Source organism: Macadamia integrifolia, chromosome 14, assembly GCF_013358625.1.
Source record: "Macadamia integrifolia cultivar HAES 741 chromosome 14, SCU_Mint_v3, whole genome shotgun sequence".
In the NCBI taxonomy this organism is placed as follows: domain Eukaryota; kingdom Viridiplantae; phylum Streptophyta; class Magnoliopsida; order Proteales; family Proteaceae; genus Macadamia; species Macadamia integrifolia.
In genome coordinates, this window is record NC_056570.1 from 28,327,684 (window position 1) to 28,347,536 (window position 19,853).

Here is a 19,853-nt window from a genome sequence, read left to right on the forward strand (position 1 = left end):
GAAAAAAAAAACTACCTACTTGGCTTGTGTGTATTAACATAAAGAGGGCACAAAAAGATTGCTTTGCCCCCGCCCCATACAATGAAGATGCCTCTGTGCATATTCACATTGATCTGTGTTGCTGGCACAATGGCCCTGCAAGCAGGTAACACTCTCTTGCCCTTAAAATTTTAGATGAATTAGAATTTGTCGATTGTTGCAAAATAGGTTTGAGGTTCTAGGATTATGAGAGAAAATAGTAATAGTCAGGGTAGCATAGGTATTCTTTACCAAAAAAAAAAGAATGATTACCATAGGTATGCATCAACATACATTGGACAAATGCCAATATATGAAAAGGCATTTTATTGAAGCAAAAAAAATTAAAATTTGCCACATTATTTATTCAACCTATGTATTATTTATCCAATATTAAAATTACCACATCATCATTTCAGGTGGTACGTTTAAATGATTTTTTTTTTTTTTTATTCCATATATAATACGTCGGGGCTAAAGTCCATGGGAATCCATAGGCATGGCCTATGATCAAGTAGCCTGGTGAATTTATTTATTTATTATTATTATTAATTTTTTTTTTTATAAGAAAAGAATGCATCTTCATTGGTCAGCCCAATGCCACCGACAAAGAGTGCTGAAGTATCTATTTACATCGCTAACTAAAATGCAGTCGATGAGTCTAAAAAACATTGGAATTTATGGTCAAGGCTTGGTCGGATTAAAGTAAATATTTCTATCAAATTGATCGGACCATTTCATTTTGCATAAATGGATTATCAAATTGGCTGTTTTTTAAATTGTACGTATGGTTTTTGTTTTAATAAATCAACCTCTCATGAAAGTCTTATCAATCGATAGTCAAAAGTCCGTATTCAATTCGTGTTATCCTTTTGAGGAAATCCATATTCGAAAAATCAATTTTTGAAGACAATCCAAATCCAATTTGTAACAAAGCGGCATTCAGCTTAGCCTCAGTAGGATCCCCACACCCATTATGAATTATAAATTTCCAATAAAGTTTAATCAGAAATAAACCCTCCATGAATGAAGCTGAAGGAGAAGGATTCAGTGACATTCAAAACAGAAAAGCCTCAGGAAACCATAACTATTAACAAATCATCCAACCATTTCCTCTTGGCCAAATTCCACATCTAAGTCAAAGAGAAGAACTGAAAAGTTTCAGCATTCAATGACATCCAATACGATCAAGACTCTCAGAAACAACTCTCATCCTAGGCCTCAAATCCTGGTTGAATTCTGTACAGCTGAGTGCTACATGAAATGCTGCAAGGACTTGTCTCTTCGCCTGAACCTCTTGCAGAAGCGCCTGATCTACGACCTCAGACAAGGGCCGTTTGTCCCGAAACACCTTCCTCACATAACTCTCTAATCCCTTTCCATAGTTTTCTGGCCCAGTATCTGGTAGTTGGCCGGTTAAGACCTCCAAAAGCACAATGCCAAAGGAGTAGACATCACACTTCTGTGTCAACTTGAAGCCAGGGACTCTTGCCTCTGGTGCAATATAACCGGCAGAATTACCCACTGAACTTTTCAACCCGAGCCCAGAAGTTACGGTGATTTGGGTTGAGCCTTGCTTCTTAGATGCTATTTCAGTAGATTTATAACTGCCTGAGACAAGACGGTTGAGGCCAAAGCCAGAGATATATGGCTGGAGATCATTGTCGAGAAGGATCTTTGACGATTTTATGCTCCCATGAACATATTTCCTAGTGCTGCACTCATGAATACACATAAGACCCCTCGCAGCCCCTTGTGCAATCTTCAACCGTGCAGTCCATGATAAAGGTGGCAACAGATTTGAAGGCCCACCTACAAAATACAACCAGAAAAAAGCTTAGTAGAAAAGTTTTCCCACAGCTATCTAGGAATGAAACTCCTTATCAAGCACACCTAGTTTAGACATATGGAAGAGGAGTTATGCGGAAAATCCGACTGTTGGATATCTAGGGAATGGCCTGAAGAGACCACGTGTGAAATTTCAGGTTCAATTTCAATTATTTAGCCTCCTATCTGATGCCATCATTTCCTGCGTATATTCATGCACCTTTGTGGTAGTCCAAGATATTTCAATTCCTTGTTTTACCACTTGGCAAACTCAGAATGGTTTGAGATTTGGCATGCGAACGGGCCCTTAGGATCTACTAGTCCACAAAATTTCAGCACCTTGGTGCCCATTAGAGACTCTTTCCTTAACATCCTTTAGGAAAACCAGGTAAAAAAAAACTTAAATGAGATACAATATAATGACAGAAATGACTGCAGAAATACAATTTTAATTACACATAGGTTACGTGTCTCATCGCAAAATATTTAGTGAAATCATATACAAAACTGCATAAAGGATTAGAGAGAGGGGGGGAGGGGTTGAGAATATTTCACAGATACACTATATGGAGTTGGAAAACAACTTCTATTTCAAAATTCAAGACGCTGTTTAACCAAAATAGTGATGGTATCTTGACCATTGTTACTCTCAGCTCCCACAACGAATCATGTTAAATGTTCTTATCAGTCATTTCCAACCATGAAAATGCCAAATGGAAGAAAAATTAACTATTTTCTACTGACGGGTATCCAGGCCTTAGTCCCGCGGGCCCATACTGACCCACAACCGCATGGACCGGGTCATACTGGGGTTGAATGAGAAACATTCAACTTTCACTGAAAACAATGAAGAGTACTAAACATCCCCGTGTGAGTGGTCGACGGTGTGCCTAGTGGGAGTCAAACTTAGGATGTCCGAGTTTATGGCTCGTACCAAGTTTCGTTGCACACCAACTGTGCTACCCCTTGGGTCTGGAAAAGATGTAAAAAACACTCCCCCACCTCTAAAATCATGTCAGTATATACTAGAGTGAGAGATCAAGAAAACCACAATATCCAGAGTCCTTGTACATATTTCCCTCTCCAGTATATACCCCATTAAAGAAATTACAATACAACATTGTTTACAAGTTCCAACAATCAAGTAACATGGCCAAGGAACAGAAGAAACAGAGCAAGGAAACGCCAAAAAGAGAATCAGACATCACTGACTCAAGAGCACTAAAGAAACAGAGCAAGGAAACGCCAAAAAGAGGATCAGAGATCACTGAATCAAGAGCACTGAAGAAACAGAGCAAGAAAATGTCCAACAAAGGGTCAGACATCACTGAATCAGGAGCACTCATATTCATATACAAGGGGTACCCACTAACAACAAACCCAGTTAATGAAAACAATAAAAGAAAACCTGAAAGAGTTGCAGAGTTTATCAGGAGCAATCACATTCATAAACAATGCATACCCACTAACAACCAACCCAGTAAATGAAAACAATTATAAGGGTTTCAGAGCACTGGATCAGGAATCCAGGAGCAGTCACATTCATATACAATGATACCCACTAACAACAAACCTGGAGCATTATTTTCAATTCATATTTCTGACTGGGTTTTCATCCATTCAACCACCAAACAATAAAGACAACGCAAATGCAAAGACAAAGGCAAAGACAGAGCAGAGAAGAGTTTACCGTGCAACGCAGAGTACAAACTACCATTGGGGATAAAATCAGATATCAGAAGCTTTTCATCAAACGCATAATAGTAAGCTCTCAGCCGCACGATGTTCGGGTGGCGGACCCTACAGATTGCTTCCACCTCTGTTTCAAAATCTTTCAGCCTTAAAACCCCGCCGGCTTCGCTCAGTCGCCGGACCGCCACCACCGCCGCCGCAGAACCACCGGATCCTCTACCCACCACCACTTTGTACATAATCCCACTCCGGCTCTTCCCTGCCACATAGGCAGATGCCCTCAACAAATCTTCTAATTCCAACCCAAACCCCTCTTCCTCCACTACCACGAACTTCCCCTTTTGCCCATCATCCTCACCTTCCATATCCGAAATCTCTTTTCCCAATTTACCCTCCACGGACCTGCATTTTTTCCGAAACACCCACATCGAAACCGAAACCGCACCAACAATGAAAGAAACCCCTGAGATTATCGGAACAACCATTGAGCTACCTCTGGGTTTCGAGCTTGGTTGTCGAGGAAATCCTCCATTAGAGAAATCAGGGTTTATATTTCTAGGGTTTGTTGGGTTTATGGTAAGAGTAGGGTTTCCAGCTTCTGGGCAAGCAGTTCGTAACGGGAATCCACAGAGACTAGGGTTCCCAATGAAAGATGTTGGGCCTTGATTCAAAAGAGAACCCACCTGAGGGATTTTGCCGGAAAGATTATTGTGCCGGAGATCTAAGTTTACGGCGACGGGGAAACCTCCGTACGACGCAGGAACCTCGCCGGAAAAATAGTTGTAGGAGAGATTTAGAGTTCCGGAGAGCTCATGGAGGTCACTGAGACAATCTGGAAGAGATCCATTCAAGAGATTTGAAGAGAGATCCAAATGAATCAGGTGTTTAAGTGATTTGATCTGGTCTGGGATATGACCAGTGAGGGAATTGTGAGAGAGGTCGAGAGAAACAATAGAGGTAGCATTGAAGAGCCTAGAAGGGATAGGTTTGGTGAAATTGTTGTGAGAGAGGGAGAGAATGCGAAGAGAGACGAGTGCGCCGAGTTCTGAGGGAATGTAGCCATTGAAACCTTTGTTGGGAAGGTAGATTTCGGTAACTCGGCCGTGAGTGCAAGTGATTCCATCCCACTGACATGGGTCTCGGTCATCTTCCGACCAGGTATGAAGAAATCGATTTGGGTCAGTAGAGATAGCTGCTTTGAGCGCTAGGAGTGAAAGACCATCGGAGTTCAAAGAGGACACCAGGGAAGAGGGTAACAGAAGAAGCAGAGGAAAGTAACCCAGCAGAAAAAACTCCATTAGCTTCTTTTTTTTTTCCGGTATTGCTCTCTTGCACTACATATTTGCCATTAAGGAGTTGCAGAGGGCGAGAAAGCAAAGAAAAAAGAGGAGAGAAAGGGGTGAAGAAGAAAGTGAAGCTTTGGGGAACCTAAGCTATAGACAACGGTGGATGACTCTTTCGAGGTGGACGATGCGATTTGAATAATAGGACAACAATACCCTCAAAAATTTTTCCTCATCTCAGTGGTTTGTTTACCTAAATACCCTAGAAAATGCTTCAAGTCTACGGTTCCAGCTCATTATTATAGGGGTAATTAAGGAAAAATAATTCATTCGTAATAGGTGTATTATTGTAATTTTGTTTTTGTCTGGTTTGTATTTTCCCTAGAAAAGCCTGCGGATCGTTTGCCAGAAGAAAGATGATAAAAGCTAGAGTGTCGTTGCATCCTCCGCAGGTCACTTTTCTACTTTTCAGTTTCCACTCACGAGGGCACATGTGGTATTTTAATGAAAGTTAGGGTTATGATCTGGTAAATAACGTAAGAGCATCTACTTGAAGGGAAATATGTTATTAAATTGCATTAACGAGGGTAAAATTTTTGGAATTCAAATAATTTGGCAAATATTAAATTGCGTCAACGGGATAGTGATCAAGTGAATGTACACATGTGGGACCCACGTCACAAAGCACATGGATTGAATCCACGTGACAGATACTTTGACTTTTAGATTGAGCCCCATGATCCGCAGAGCTGGGCCCATTTAAGCCTATTTGATAACGTTTCAAGAAATGTGTTTCCACTGTGTTTCTAGATAAATATTTCAAGAAACACGTTTATGAACAAAAAACGTTTAATAAAATTGTTTCGTTTCACTTGTTTTCAAAAATTGAAATTGAAATTTCTACTTATTTATGATTTAAGAAATGACCCAGGCGAAACAAGTAGTCATTTCTAGAAACGACTTGTGGTCATTCTTTCGTTGATTACTATCGACTTCTAGAAACATGATTTATCAAACACCTTCAATTCCGTTTCTGTTTCTAGACACGAAAATTTATGTTTCTGTTCTTTCTTGAAACAGAAACGACAGAAACGTTATCAAATGGACCCTTAATCTCCCATCAACAACCATATAAAATGTACACGTGATAAAAATTTTGGAATTAAAAAATGGCAACAGAACCTTGTACGCTTGCATGCCCAATGTACAAGTGCAGAGACCAATGGAAAGCCATATAAGAGCACATGGATCGAATAATTAATTTTTTTTTTTTTTCACCTCATGTGTCTAAGGCTGCATTTGGTAATGTTTATGTTTCAAGAATGATGTTTTTTGTCAAAAGTAGAAAGTTTAGTTTCTATGTCAAAATATGGTTTTTTTTTTTTAGCGAAACTAAAACGACGGAACTATCTTTTGTTGTTCCATTATTAAAAAAAACACACACACACACTATAAATGCACCAAATGCTTTATTCTGTAGGAACAAAACTCCAAAAACGTTTTTTTAAAACGTTATCAAATACAACCTAAATATAGATATGTAAGTGAGCAAGGTTTTTTTTTTCTACTGCTGAAAATTTTGACCAGTGCATTACTCTTAAAAAAAATGGGATTGAATGTATACACGGACCTGTGGGACTAAGTCAATAAAGATATTAGTATATGGCACATAAGATACTCAAAGTTTAAAAAATTACAAGATATTTGACAAATCCAACGGGTAGTGCAATTGGTGAATAATGAACTTGGTATGAACTGAAAACTCAGACATCCTAAGTTTGATCTAGTAGGTTTTTAATGTTTCAATTTTTACCTAAATATATCTGTCGTCACGGTTCTCCAGGAGAACTTCTCCTTCTTGTAAACCAATAAACCAAAACATTGTTCATCTCCCACCTATACTATTCTTCATCCCCACCACAACTACTTACTCTTGTCCCACTCTCATCCTTGCCATCTGCAACTTCCTACCGCCATCGCTCTCATGTCCCGTCCTCATTTTCAATCTCTACTATTCTTCTTCTTTACACCCGTCACTCCCCTGTGTCCTGCCCCACATCTCCCACCTCTACTATTCTTTTCACCCACCGTCATTGCACTCCCATGTCCCTCGCCCATCTCCCACCTCTCATCTTCCTTGCAATGTCTCCTTCTCCCGTCAATGCCATTAGAGGGAGTAAATAACGTCAACGGATTAGGAGGGGGAGGACAAATGGAAAGCATGTAGTTACAACAATTGTTTGAATCCATCTAGTTGAAAAAACATATTTTGGTGGCGATCCGAATGGAAATTTTTGTGTAATCTTTCTTCTGCATAGTGAATCATCTTCTTCTTCGCCCGAGGACGTAGCACACCACCCTGGTGTGTGAACCTCGTTAAATCTCTGTGCCGTACGGATCTATTATCTCTCTTTATTCGTGTTTCTTGGTGTTTGATCTAACATTTTTTTTTTTTTTTTATGTATATTAAAGGTGAAAAAAAATGATTAGCAAGTTTAATGTTATTGGTTTAGATACATCAAACATAATATGTGAAACGTTATATGTACTTTAATTCTAGTTCAAAAATCGGAATTAGATTTGTCAAATTGGTTGATTTAGATTAGAATCAACCATGATGATCTTTTCGATTCTACATCCACTCTAATAGCATCTTGTGATCAACTAAGGCCAACCCATGTCCATCACAAAATCGAGCTAAGCTCAACAAGGTTGGATTTGGATTGAGATATATCACCTTTATCTCTTACCAAGAAAAAAATTAAATAAAAATGAATATATAGATCGGACTATAATCGGGCTACCTTAATCGGGCTTTAGTCGGGCCTTAACCGGGCTACGAACATGTTTAATGTTAAACGGGCTTTAACCGGTTTTTAAACGGGTCCTCTTTAAAATGTGCTATTATATTCTGGCCCACTCATGCAAGCCCAAAAAAATGACAATAAAATCAATAAATGATACCAAATATAACCATTATTTAAAATGTGAACATGTCTTTACTTTTTAGTTTTTATTCTTTAATTTGGGGGGTAAAATAGGTATTCGACAATCATTAAAGGGTCGGGCCAAGTCGATGCACAATAGGCCGATCTCGGTCGGGCATTATTCAGTCGGTCTCAATCGGGCACCCGACAGTCCAAGTAGCAAAACCGAGACTGATCATTTATAAACAGGCAGGGCTCAAGCCCGACACGTTTAATAAACGGTCTAGGCCGGGCTGGTCTATAAACGATCGGTCCCGATCGGTTTCGTCGGGTCGAGCCACGAATTGACACCCCTAGGCTGTGCTAGGTTTTAAATTACATCCTTACCCTGACTTTGGATTGGGGTTCATATAACCAAAGTAAAAAAATAATAATAATAAATAAAGGGGACTCATGTACCTCTGTTACAGATACTCCTGATTTCAAATTGGAGCTCATGATGGGTTTGACAGAAGGCCTGTCTTAATCTCTTTTTTTTTTTTTTTTGGTGCAAGTCTTAAATCTCTTTTTGGAATTCAAATATGTGACGAGTATAATACTCGAAAAAAATAAATAAATATGATATCCCTACATGGATTTATCTTTTAGGTATTGATATTAAATTCCCTGATATTGACTGAGATTGATCTTAAACATTGGACCAATTTAGGATTGGGTATTGATATTGGAAAATGGGTAAAATTGTTATAAAAAACTTTTTTTTCAAAAAAAAAAAATTAAAAGTAAAGATAAAAAATTGACAGATTCAAACAAATACAACTTGATACAAAATCAATATCATATCTGTATCAACGGATCTAATAGCAGAGAACCAAATCCTTGCTAGTTGCTATGTTTACTATCTTTTACTTACTAAAATTTTACTAACAAAAAATAAAAAAACTTACTAAATTCTCTTAGATTATGTTTGGTAAACAAGAAAGGAAAAGAAAATAATACCAAAAAAAAATTATAATAATAACAATAAAATAAAAAAGAATGATTACATAAAATGTTTTTTATGTATCTATCTATCTCTCTTGTCAAATTCAAAAAATTTTGATTTTTTCTTTCCTTTTCTTCTTTCCATTACCAAACATAGCCTTAATAAATAAATGAGGGGGTTAGACCTGTGTTAGCAATTTGGCCGAATAATTATGTTTGGTAAACAAGAAAGGAAAAGAAAATAATACCAAAAAAAAATTATAATAATAACAATAAAATAAAAAAGAATGATTACATAAAATGTTTTTTATGTATCTATCTATCTCTCTTGTCAAATTCAAAAAATTTTGATTTTTTCTTTCCTTTTCTTCTTTCCATTACCAAACATAGCCTTAATAAATAAATGAGGGGGTTAGACCTGTGTTAGCAATTCGGCCGAATAATTCGCGAATTATTCTGCCGAATCGAATTTTTCCAAATTAAATAAAAAATTCGGACCGAATCCGAATTAAAAATAAAATTCAGTAAAAAACGCGAATTTTACTAATTTAAATTTAAAACGTGAATAATTCGGGCTGAACCTAATTAAACCGAATTATTTGGTCCACTTAAACAATATTTAAAATAAAAAATGGGAAAAAAAAAAACAAAAAAAAAAACAAAAAAGAAAAACAAAAAAAAAAACAAAACAAAACGTCATATTCGCTTTTTTGACCGAATCCTTAAATTAATCAATCGAATTATTCCGAATAATTCCCGAATCCGAATTTGCTAACTATGGGTTAGACACACTTTCAATCCAAACATCAATTTTTAATAAATTATTGACATAAACCAATCACCAATCACAGGGCTACAAGCAAGAAGTTAAAAAGATCTTTTTCAACCAATAGTTCTCGCAAAAATATACGAAAAAGAACACCACTTGATCTCATGGTTCCTACAACACAGGAGCCCAAGAAATTACAACTCCATACCTCTATGAAATCAAGAATCCCATCTGTTGCTCAATTAATAAACTTTCATTTTTCTTTCTCCACTTCTTAGTTATAACATCTGTATGTTACTTTCATACGCTATTATGCATTCTAATTCTATAATATATGAGAATAGAACCGAAGTCGAAACTGATTCTCAGATTCCAGAAAGAGTCTTAAGAAAACCCGCCAGAGTCTCAGAATCGATCTGAAGTCTGATTTTGAATTCTGGTCCCAATTCGAAGAATCAGCTTCCAAATTTGGTTAACTTATGGGTATCCAAACATGATTCTGATTCTGAACTCCAATCAGAATATTAACAAAAGATAACAACCCATTTCAATCCCTAGAGAAGGTGTTTTCCAAGGCACCGTTTGGTTGCAAAGGAAATGGGGAAAGGGAAACGAAGGGAAATATTTGCATTTTCTATGTAGCATATTTAACTTCCAATAAAATAAGTGCATTCAAATAGCAAATATTTCCCTTCGTTTCCCTTTCTCCATTTCCTTTGCAACCAAATGGAGCCAGGAGAATACACAAGGAATCCGGCAAAAAATGCTTGGGAAAAGCCCAGAAAACACACCAATAAATGTTATATCAAAGGCAAAATAATAAAATCTCTTTTGGTAATGGAGAAAGATTAGGACCTTCAGAATGTCATAGAATATGCACCATCAAATTGGTTTGGTGTTTCTAATCATGTCAAACACAAACAATGACAAACCAGACTTAAATACACCTTTATTAATTTTGGCATTCATCACCATGGGGGTGAAGCCATGACACTACTTGAGTTCTCAATAATATATATATATATATATATATATATGATAGAGCTTTCCCAATTATGGAGTATATAGAGTCGCCCATGATGCCAAGAATATGTTATGGCTTCTGTGGTCCTGCTTCCTTCGATGCAGATGTGAAAGAAACAGGGGTGGTTGGGTGGTCCCTCACCATCAAGCTCAATACTTCCGGCCTAGCATAATGCCCAACTACATCGAAATCAAACTTTGCCCGTGCTATTTCTCCAAGATCTGCAGATCATTTCAATATCAAAATTAGTCTTACAAAGATAAGAACTACAAGATACGACCGAGTTGCTTGAATAACTACTGAATGCAGGACTGGCAGATAGGTGTGTATATATATTGTTCACTCGTGCAAAACTTTTATCCATTACAAAGCAAGCAGGACTGCAGGACTGCAGGACTGCAAAAGGCACCATGCAGAGGTTCCCAGACCCCAGACAGGAAACAATGAGAAATAAACATCTGATTCCACAAATTGCATTCCAATGATTTGGTGAAAGTCTCCATGATTAAATTTTACTAGTTTATGAGGCATCAACCTAGGAGCTATCCTAGAAGGGACCTCAACGATAGTATTTGGGCACCACAGAGTGTTCAATGTGAAATGCAAGGTGGGAAGATAGTTTTTCCTGTTTCTCATTTCCTTACTCAAGTACACTCATCCATGCAGTAGCCAAACTCACTAATGTTACAGAGTTGCAAACTGAAAGAAAAGGTCACACGAAAAGTGGAAATTTAGCCAAAAGAGAACATAATGGAATCTGTCTTTCCAGAAGAAAAACGTAAAGGTAGGAAACCATAACTTTTCAGAGGACAAGCACATGGAGCAAACCCAAAATCCCAGCAACCCCAACATTCAAACAGGCTACCTGGCAGTCCAGCACAGAGTTATAACTTTTAACCAGGTGAAAATTGCCTTGCTCCTAAAACCCCAATGATGCATAAATTTTATTTCGAGTCTATTTCACCTTCTCAAACAAATGACATGCCAGTCATTTTGACAGTTCAGTGAAATTTTGAATCAAATCAATGCCACATTGCCAATTCATAGAGGAATGCTAAAAGAGACAAGCATACCTAATATGGGTCTAAGTCACCTAAGAACAGGGTTTAGAAAACAATACCTAGATCAGCTGAGATGAGAGCCTCTCCTTCATAATTGGGTCCAGCTAAGACTTGCCCTGATGGTGAAATAATGACACTGCCTCCAGCACAAACAATGGAATCGGGTGACAATTCTTCATTTGTACCTGCAAACGTGTATTCTGGTGGAGGAGGGTAATCTTTCCTTCTGCAAAACTGATTTGCAGATAGAACAAAGCATCCTCCCTCAAGAGCAATATGGGTCATGGATGCCTGCCATATATCCCTGGAATCTGCTGTAGGTGCGCAATATATCTCAATGCCTAAAAAAAACAGAGAATATGGTGAGATTAAGCATCAGAAAGTAACTAACGAAAGTGAACAACAAAGGAATAATAGTCACAGTTCCAACAAGCAGAAATGTGGGTCATCTTGCGGTCAAGATAATAATGATCCTTTCTGCTTTGTAATGGGCTTTCCTGATCTCGTCTATAAGCCCATGTTGGCTATTGAGTTGTAATGGACATGTTAGTGTGTCCTTTGTTTCTTGTTGCCTATCTGGGCCTGAGATGTAGTCCTTAATGGGCTTTTGTTACACTTTTAGGGTTTTTAATTTTTTCCCTTTGGGACTGTAATTTCCCTCCCCCTTCTTTTAATGCATTTAATATTCACCGAAAAAAAGATAATAATGATCATCACAGAGATCCTTCATCTCAAATTGAATTTTGAGTAAAGTCTCTTATTCAACCACGCATCTTACCAATACTTGTCAGTCCTTTAATTACAATAACTAGCACAAGAGAACAGTACCTGTGAGTTATGACATAGAATCCGTGTTTCCAAGACAAATTATGACCTGTGCACAAGTGAAGGATCATGGACCTTAAAATTGAAGAACTCTGAGCATCTAATTGTCTGGGCCTCTGTTGGATCATTGACCATATCTGTTTTAAATGCATAGTTATCAAGGCGACAAGGCAATGGCGGATGATCAAATAATCAAGGCGAAACCAACAAGGTGTTAAGGCTTCTCCTAGGCGATGCCTTGATATATTTAAAACAGATATTTATATCAAGGTTCTAAAACTCGGGAGCGGTCAAGGCTGATACTATTCCGGATTGGTCTGGATCGAACCGTATCAGACAGATCTACCGTCTTTTTTTTTTTTTAAATAAAAAATCAGTTTTTATTACAATTTTACCCTTAGACTATACATGTGGATCGAAATCGGAAAGGTCAGGATCGGTCAAGGCCGACATCGTTCCGATCCGGCCGATACTGACCATTCCGTTTTGTTTTTTAGAACCATGTTTTATATGCAGCAAAAATTGATGGATCTTATGTAGCATCCAAGAGTATCAAACTTGACCTATAAGATCACCCAAAGGGGAAACCAAATAGTGAGTTCCCACCACCATGTGTACCATTATTATAGTATATGCAAGCTAGAAGATTTCTCTGATGTACAATCATACTGTTTAGCCACAAAGTCGACTCAATCCACAATTTAAGACATTATACATCAACTTTAGGAATGGATGAAATCATGCCCCTCCACCCCCCCCAAAAAAAAAATGTATTATATATATATATATATATTATTGTTATTAAAACCTTGGAAACAGCCTCTCCTACAAAGCAGTAGGTAAGGATGCATACATTTGCCCCTCCCAAACCATGCAGTAGTAGGAGCCTCATGCACTAGGTTGCTCTATATATATATATATATATATATTACTAAGACATTGAGTATTTCTTATAAGAGAAACACGGATGAGAGGAAATTCAACATATCAAAACATTATATGTTAATATGTTTACCTTTACCATACATTGCGGTTCTCGCTAGAGGCATCCGATTCTCCCAGCAAATGAGGGCACCTATCTTTCCAATTGAAGTCTCAAATACTGGAATTGTTGATCCATCTCCAAAACCCCATATTATGCGTTCCAATGCTGTTGGCATAAGTTTCCGGTGTTTCCCAAGGTATTGCCCTTGAGAATTGAAAAACAGAACAGTGCAATAGAGTGTGTATCCCTCTCTCTCTATTACACCCATCACTAAATAAACTTTATACTTTCCAGCAATTGCTGCCAATCGATCAACTTCAGGTCCTGTTTGTACAAATTCAACATAAGGGTAAATTTTAAGAAGGTAAAGATAAGTTAATTTAATGTAACAAACACATTACAATATACACATATTCATCAGATGTAGGGCCTGCATTAGTGATGCTTTTCCATGTTAACATTACCTCTACAGATATGTTTAGAAGGTCCGATTACAGGCAGCCAACCCAAAGCAAGAGATTTTCAACCACAATCTGAATCATACACTACCATAGCATGTTGTAGAAGAACACCATTTTATGAGACAATGTTCTGAAAAGCAACTGATGCTTTATCGACCCCCAGCCGATGGATTAATCACCGGTAAAATGTTAGAATGCATCTAGGAAGGCCTCCCCATGCCAAAGAAACAGGAAAACTAAGCGGCTCGTGTCATTGGAATGCGCTCCATAAGTCCTTATCAGACTGACGGAGGAAGATTTAGTTAAAGAGCAACGTTAAGCCAAAACCAGATATATATTATCCCACATCAAACTACTCTTTTTATCTCAAAACAAGTAAATATGAACAGACATCTGCTAATGAATAGGGACTTACACTGAATGTAATGATAAATAGTTGATTTCCTATTTGGCATAGAAATCATCAAGCTCGTCTACTTTAGAGAGTCGGGGGTAAAATCATAGCAATTTAATACTTTTTGACACATCTAGAATTTTCCAACTCAAAAAAGCTATCGAAAGGATTCATGAAGTCCTAAACTCTGAGAAGTAACAAAATTGAGAAGTTTTAGAAAGCAAATTCTAAACAGTTAGATAAGTCAAAGAGATAAGACCAAAGTCCTCAGTAAAAGAACCCTCAATCTGTGTAAACAGCTCTTTTTCTCTTCCATGCTAATTTCCCCCGCTTTTTTCCCACCCTTTTGATAAGTAATCGCACTCCTCAACTCACAAACACATTCCATTTGAATATTTTTACTTCCTGAACTCCCCCATAGTTGAAATTCAAAAGTACCCCCTCCACACCCAATAGTAACCTTGAGTATCAAAACATCAATCTTCAACCAAATCTCCATTGATTAGCCGTATCATACCTTTGTACAATTTTACAGATCTGGGGTCATGGACTTATGACGGCAAGCCATTGATTCTGAAAATGTGGTCGCCAGATGTGATCATGTGAGGAGACCAAACAGTGAGCTTGATCCCATAATGGGATAAGGCTAAGTACAAGGACTGCCTACCCATCCCCTTTCCAGCCCTCAATCTCCAAGAAAAAGAAAAGCAACCTCACCTTAAGGGAGCACGCCTGACTGAAAAGGTCACGCTATCTTATCAAGAAGGATAAGTCATCTTCCAATGTCATTGGCCAAAGCAGCCTTAAGCCCTTTGATAATTACCTTCAGTTAAACATTGCATTAAGAAGTTACACAATTCCTTATGTTAAGAATCCTGCTCACTTATTTCTATATTCCCCACACCTCACTCTCTTTTTACGTTAAACTCCCATCATTCTTTAGTCTCAGAAGGGAGGCAGCATTTAGAAATAAATATTACTAACCATAGTTAATTATCTGCCTTTTTAGACGTGATGGTTGTTAATTGAATGTTTTCTCCCCACCCCCAACCCCCCCCCCCAAAAAAAAAAGAAAGAAAAAAAACTCCTGCATTATAGTATGCATTTACCATTGACGCATGCATGTATCATTAGGATGCAAATACAGTTTTCATCGGACACACACCGTTCATTTTCTTGCCGCCGATTCACTTTAATTTTAATTAACCTATGTATTTAGCCGTTCAAAATTTTTATATAAACCCTTTATCTGCATTCAAATAACTTTCAGACTAGAATACAGCTAAGTATATTAGATTCTATCGATGGCCTCTATGACTTCCATCTCAATTCTAGCTAAGATAATCTCTAACTAGCAAGTCCTAAAAGGCTTCAAATAATGCTCCAGAGTACAGACTATATTGCACACAAATCTATAAAAAGGAAGAAAATTCACCTGGCACGTCTATGGCTGCTGCATGATATTGCGAACGAGCACCAATAGTGACACCAAAGGTTGAACCACGAGGATAACCACCAATAAAAGCCTCAGGAAAAACAATCAACTGCGACCCCAATGCAGATGCATCAGCAATCAGTCTCTCTGCCTTATCTGCCATAGAACAAGGAACATAAACTTTAAATGTCAACAGAAAACGAGTAATCTTCTATGATTCATGGCTCCCCCCCTCCCCCCCGAGTTACTAATAATGAAAGAAAACAAAACATGGAATGGTCATACACTGATAGAGCATTCAAAGTGGTGAGCAAGTAAAGAAAACTCTCAAAATCTTAACCTTTTTCGTGAAATTGTGTAACCAACTAGAATTCACTGTTTCTCCCAACTGGGTCAATGATATTGAAAAGAAACAGATGGATTTGTCTGTCACTGCTGGGCAATCCAAGACGGTGGGCAAATAACAAATGAAACATAAGCTCTAAGCCTCAACCCTGTTGAGTAAATCATTAATCCACCAAAATCCATTGTTTTCCCCCCAACTGGTTTGACAATTTTCAGCCACTGACTGGGGAAGGGGAAATTCGACATCCATGTGGTGGGCAAAGTAGCACTGAAGTACCTATAGTAGCAGGGGTATCGTAGAAGATGGTCGAAGCTTGAACGACGGTGGCACGAACAGTGGGAGCAGCAGAGTCCGCGCCCATATCGACTTCGGTGAAGACGGCTCCATCTGGTATAGTAGTAGTTGGAACTAAAGCCATTCGCTTTTTTGCTTCAATGGTTCCCCTTTTGCCTTTTGTGATTGCGGTAACAGATGGGTTGTGATTATTTGCCGTATTTCTTCTTGAGACGCTCTCTAACGAAATCGTTTCGAGCTTTGATGCGGGCCTGTTGAGGCGCAATATTGAGGAAAGAGAGGTAAGCGCCGAGGGCGAACAAAGAAGCGCCAGTTGTGAAGCAGCCGACGGTCAGCGCCAACGACTTGGGATTGGAGGGGGAGCACCAGACCATCAGATGATGATGCGGAAGCAGTTTTTCGCGTCAGTGACCTTTCAGTGGTTGTCACATCAGATCGTAAGCTCCGCAAAATGGACTACGGCTTTTTATAAACTTAAAAGCCAAGGGGCAAAGGGCATGTGGCCCAAATTCCGGATGGAGAGAGATTTGGATTCTAGAACAGGTTGGATAAAGAGATAAGGAAAACACAAAATTGGGTATAGGCCATTAGGCCCTCCCAGACTAGAGAGGGCAAATATATTAAAATTAAATCCTGTAAAGAAAAAAAGGTTGTAGAATGCTTAATATGAGAACTCGTGGGAATAAATAAGAATACCATCAATATACACAATTATAAATTATAAATATTAATTAAAGATTTGATTTATAATATTTTGAAATTCAAAGAAGCATTTTTAAGGCCAAAAGGCATGATATTCCATTTGTATTGTTCGAATGGGACAACAAAAGCTGTCTTATACCTACCCTTTTCTGTTATCTGAATTTGCCAGTACCCAGATTTCATATCGAACTTAGAGAATACGATAGGATATCGTATCCATTTAAGAACCTTATTTAAAGGTTTATAATTGATTACGAGTCTGGGTGCACCACGTTCAATCTGAGCATTATTATTCACATAAAATGAAGTGCAACTCCAAGAAGATTTACTTGGTTTGATAAGACCTTTAGCAAGGAGTTCAAAAATCTTTTCTGACAAGTTTCCCTTAAAGAATCAAGCATTTGAGCTGCCTGAGCTTTAATGAATTCAATTCTAGAAAAAATCATCTTCATACGGGATAGTGACCATATGCAGCTTGAAAGTTTTTAACTCTAGCTTGAAATGTAGGATCATCAATTTTTTGTTGAATGCCCTTTTGTTGGATTTCAGAGGTTAAAGAGCATATAAATTTTTAAAAGAGGTCTTTAGGCAGTGTCCATTATTACAGATGGAGGCATATGGGAGTTTGTACTCAACCTACATTCTAAATCCATCAGTCGTAACTAGTTTTTGAGTGGTCTTCTCAAAGTATTGAGAAGGTACAAGCCCTTCATTAATATAGTTTATATTTGGCTTGAGCCTATAAAGGCGATAGTTTCAGGCTGAATTCTCAGTTGACAACAATATCAATTATTATGTGCCATCTAGTAGATCCTTAAAGGAAGCTTCTTCTTTGAAGTCTAACTCAATCAACTGGTGTTCATTATATAGTTCAAGAGTCTGAATTCTTTGCTTGAGACTCTTAACTTCAGTTTTAACTTCATTATGGTCTCTCCGAAGTTCCTGAACAATGGGTTCTCGGGCTTGAGAATTAGCTTTAACCCGATTGATTATAGTTTTAAAGTTATAATCTTTCACAGTAGACTGTGTGGCAGGAACTGGGCAAGACCAAGTGTTGTCCTTTACTAAGGTAATGTATTCATATAATAATTGGGCCTAAGTTGTGGATCGGTAACTTGGTCAATTGCTTTTAAGAGAAATGATTATTTGGTTGAAAGAACCATTAAGCCATTTTCTTTAAGCATTGCTTGATAGGGATTACAACTATAGTGGGGAGTCTAGCTTTTAGACTCAAATGAATCACTGTCGAATTCAAGTTGAGTAATTTCTCGATATGAGTCAGAGTCAGTGTCGGACTCAGGCTCAGACGAGCTATAGAGCAAGACCTTTTTAAGAGTTTGCTTTAAAAAATCATCAATCTCTAAGGCATTGATTCTTGCTTTAGTTCGACATTTGTTTTGATAATGTTCTACTTTTCCACACTTGTAACAAACTGGGGATTTGTTATTAGGAAAAGAGTCGTGGACGAGATTTTGAGAAGCTTTTCTTGAAGAAGCACTTAGGTTTAGACCTATATTGTTTAGCCTGATATTTAGGCTTAGAAAACTTGGAGAGTTTTTTATGAGTTTTCTTAGTGCTTGGAAGACAAATCTTCTCGTAACCAAATTACTCACAAAAATCTCCTAGTTCTCTAGATCCAGCTTGTCTTTCTTTAGACAATTGTTTCATTAATTTAAGGTCTGTGTATAGTTGAAAACCTTCATTACAAACTTCAATAGATAATTCCCCATAGGTGTACTACTCAAAGGGAATCGTGCCATTATGCTTTGCTTTAAGCCTATACCGAATTTGAGTAAATAAAGGGGGTAAACCAGAGATAAACTTTTTTTTTTTTTTTTTTTCAGATTACATTGTTGCAATCATCTCTAGTAAAGATTTTAAGCACATAAGACATCTCTATACCATCTATAATGAGATAGTGTAGGACATAAAAAATTCATAAGTTGTTCTCTTGTTCGATCAGTTAGGATTTCAGTTGGGCCAACAAAATAGAGAGTTACAGTGTAAAACAAAGTGTTTACCGCATCTTCTTGATTAACATAGATTACTCATTAGGCAAAAGTACCATCAGTGAGTTGTTCAGTTTGATTATGCGAAACATTGGTGATAGCATTAAGAATTTAATTATGAACTTCTTCGGATAAATAGAAATCCCACCAACGACGAAGTTGGCCAGAAAATCCATTTGCTATCATTTTAGCAATAGCCGAATCGGTAGTTTGATGCTGCTTTACCGTTGTGGCATACATAAGCATCTATTTTAGAAGATTGACGATTTGATATTCAGATAAACCATCAATATTCCATTCAACAATTGAAGTACCGTCAAACATAGCAGGCTCGCCTTCCATTTCATATTGAAGATCAACAGGAGAAGGCCGAGGATAATAATAGTTTGTTAGTGCCATAGGCATAATCTTATGAGCTTTCCTCATTACTCGATTAAGCCAAGGAATTGGCTCAGGTATTGTTGTTTGTTGAGATAGCATAGACTGAAATTCTTTCTCAGCAGTTTCAATCTCAAAATCAAAAGAATCAGGTAGAGAAAGAGTCATTACTTGTTTTTCTTTGTCCTTTGAAACTTGAAGTTGACTGAGGAAGGATATTATTTCATCAACAATGGTTGACTCAATCTTTTGAGTTGGGATATCCAAAACATGAGGAAGTTTAAAAAGGATGAATTGATTGCTTCTAATTTGAGAAGCAAGGGCCTGTCGAATTAGCTTTTGGTTATGCTCTGTTTTAGCATAAGAAGTAGATGGGATAGAAGCCTTTAAGGAATCTATATTTGTCTCTATACGATCTAGCTTCCTATGGACTGCAGAC

At 37.6% G+C, this 19,853-nt stretch overlaps 3 protein-coding genes across 3 annotated transcripts; all 3 read right to left on the bottom strand.

Moving 5' to 3' along the window:
• Positions 1-1,045: 1,045 nt before the first annotated feature.
• Positions 1,046-4,905, bottom strand: LOC122061231 (receptor protein kinase-like protein ZAR1). Its single transcript, XM_042624444.1, has 2 exons — positions 3,536-4,905; positions 1,046-1,830 (listed from the first exon to the last, which is right to left on the bottom strand). Exons 1-2 carry the CDS (start codon positions 4,833-4,835, stop codon positions 1,187-1,189), a joined length of 1,944 nt encoding a protein of 647 aa, XP_042480378.1. The 5' UTR covers positions 4,836-4,905; the 3' UTR covers positions 1,046-1,186.
• A 5,412-nt stretch (positions 4,906-10,317) lies between these two features.
• LOC122061235 (bifunctional nitrilase/nitrile hydratase NIT4B-like) lies at positions 10,318-16,449 on the bottom strand. The gene is made up of 5 exons (XM_042624451.1): positions 16,308-16,449; positions 15,686-15,841; positions 13,426-13,719; positions 11,645-11,926; positions 10,318-10,745 (listed from the first exon to the last, which is right to left on the bottom strand). The coding sequence occupies exons 1-5, from the start codon at positions 16,447-16,449 to the stop codon at positions 10,594-10,596; spliced, it is 1,026 nt and encodes a 341-aa protein (XP_042480385.1). The 3' UTR covers positions 10,318-10,593.
• Positions 16,450-16,513: 64 nt separating this feature from the next.
• On the bottom strand, positions 16,514-16,813 carry LOC122061239. Its single transcript, XM_042624457.1, has one exon. It carries the CDS (start codon positions 16,697-16,699, stop codon positions 16,514-16,516), a length of 186 nt encoding a protein of 61 aa, XP_042480391.1. The 5' UTR covers positions 16,700-16,813.
• Between the last annotated feature and the right edge of the window lie 3,040 nt (positions 16,814-19,853).

Coding starts and splice junctions, on each gene's coding strand:
- LOC122061231 (XM_042624444.1), bottom strand. CDS start 4,835: ATGGAGTTTTTTCTGCTGGGTTACTTTCCTCTGCTTCTTCTGTTACCC. Junction 1,831..3,535: donor TTTGTACTCTGCGTTGCACG/GTAAACTCTTCT, acceptor TGTATTTTGTAG/GTGGGCCTTCAAATCTGTTG.
- LOC122061235 (XM_042624451.1), bottom strand. CDS start 16,449: ATGGCTTTAGTTCCAACTACTACTATACCAGATGGAGCCGTCTTCACC. Junction 13,720..15,685: donor AGCAGCCATAGACGTGCCAG/GTGAATTTTCTT, acceptor TTGTACAAACAG/GACCTGAAGTTGATCGATTG. Junction 11,927..13,425: donor AACCGCAATGTATGGTAAAG/GTAAACATATTA, acceptor TGTTTTTTTTAG/GCATTGAGATATATTGCGCA.
- LOC122061239 (XM_042624457.1), bottom strand. CDS start 16,699: ATGGTCTGGTGCTCCCCCTCCAATCCCAAGTCGTTGGCGCTGACCGTC.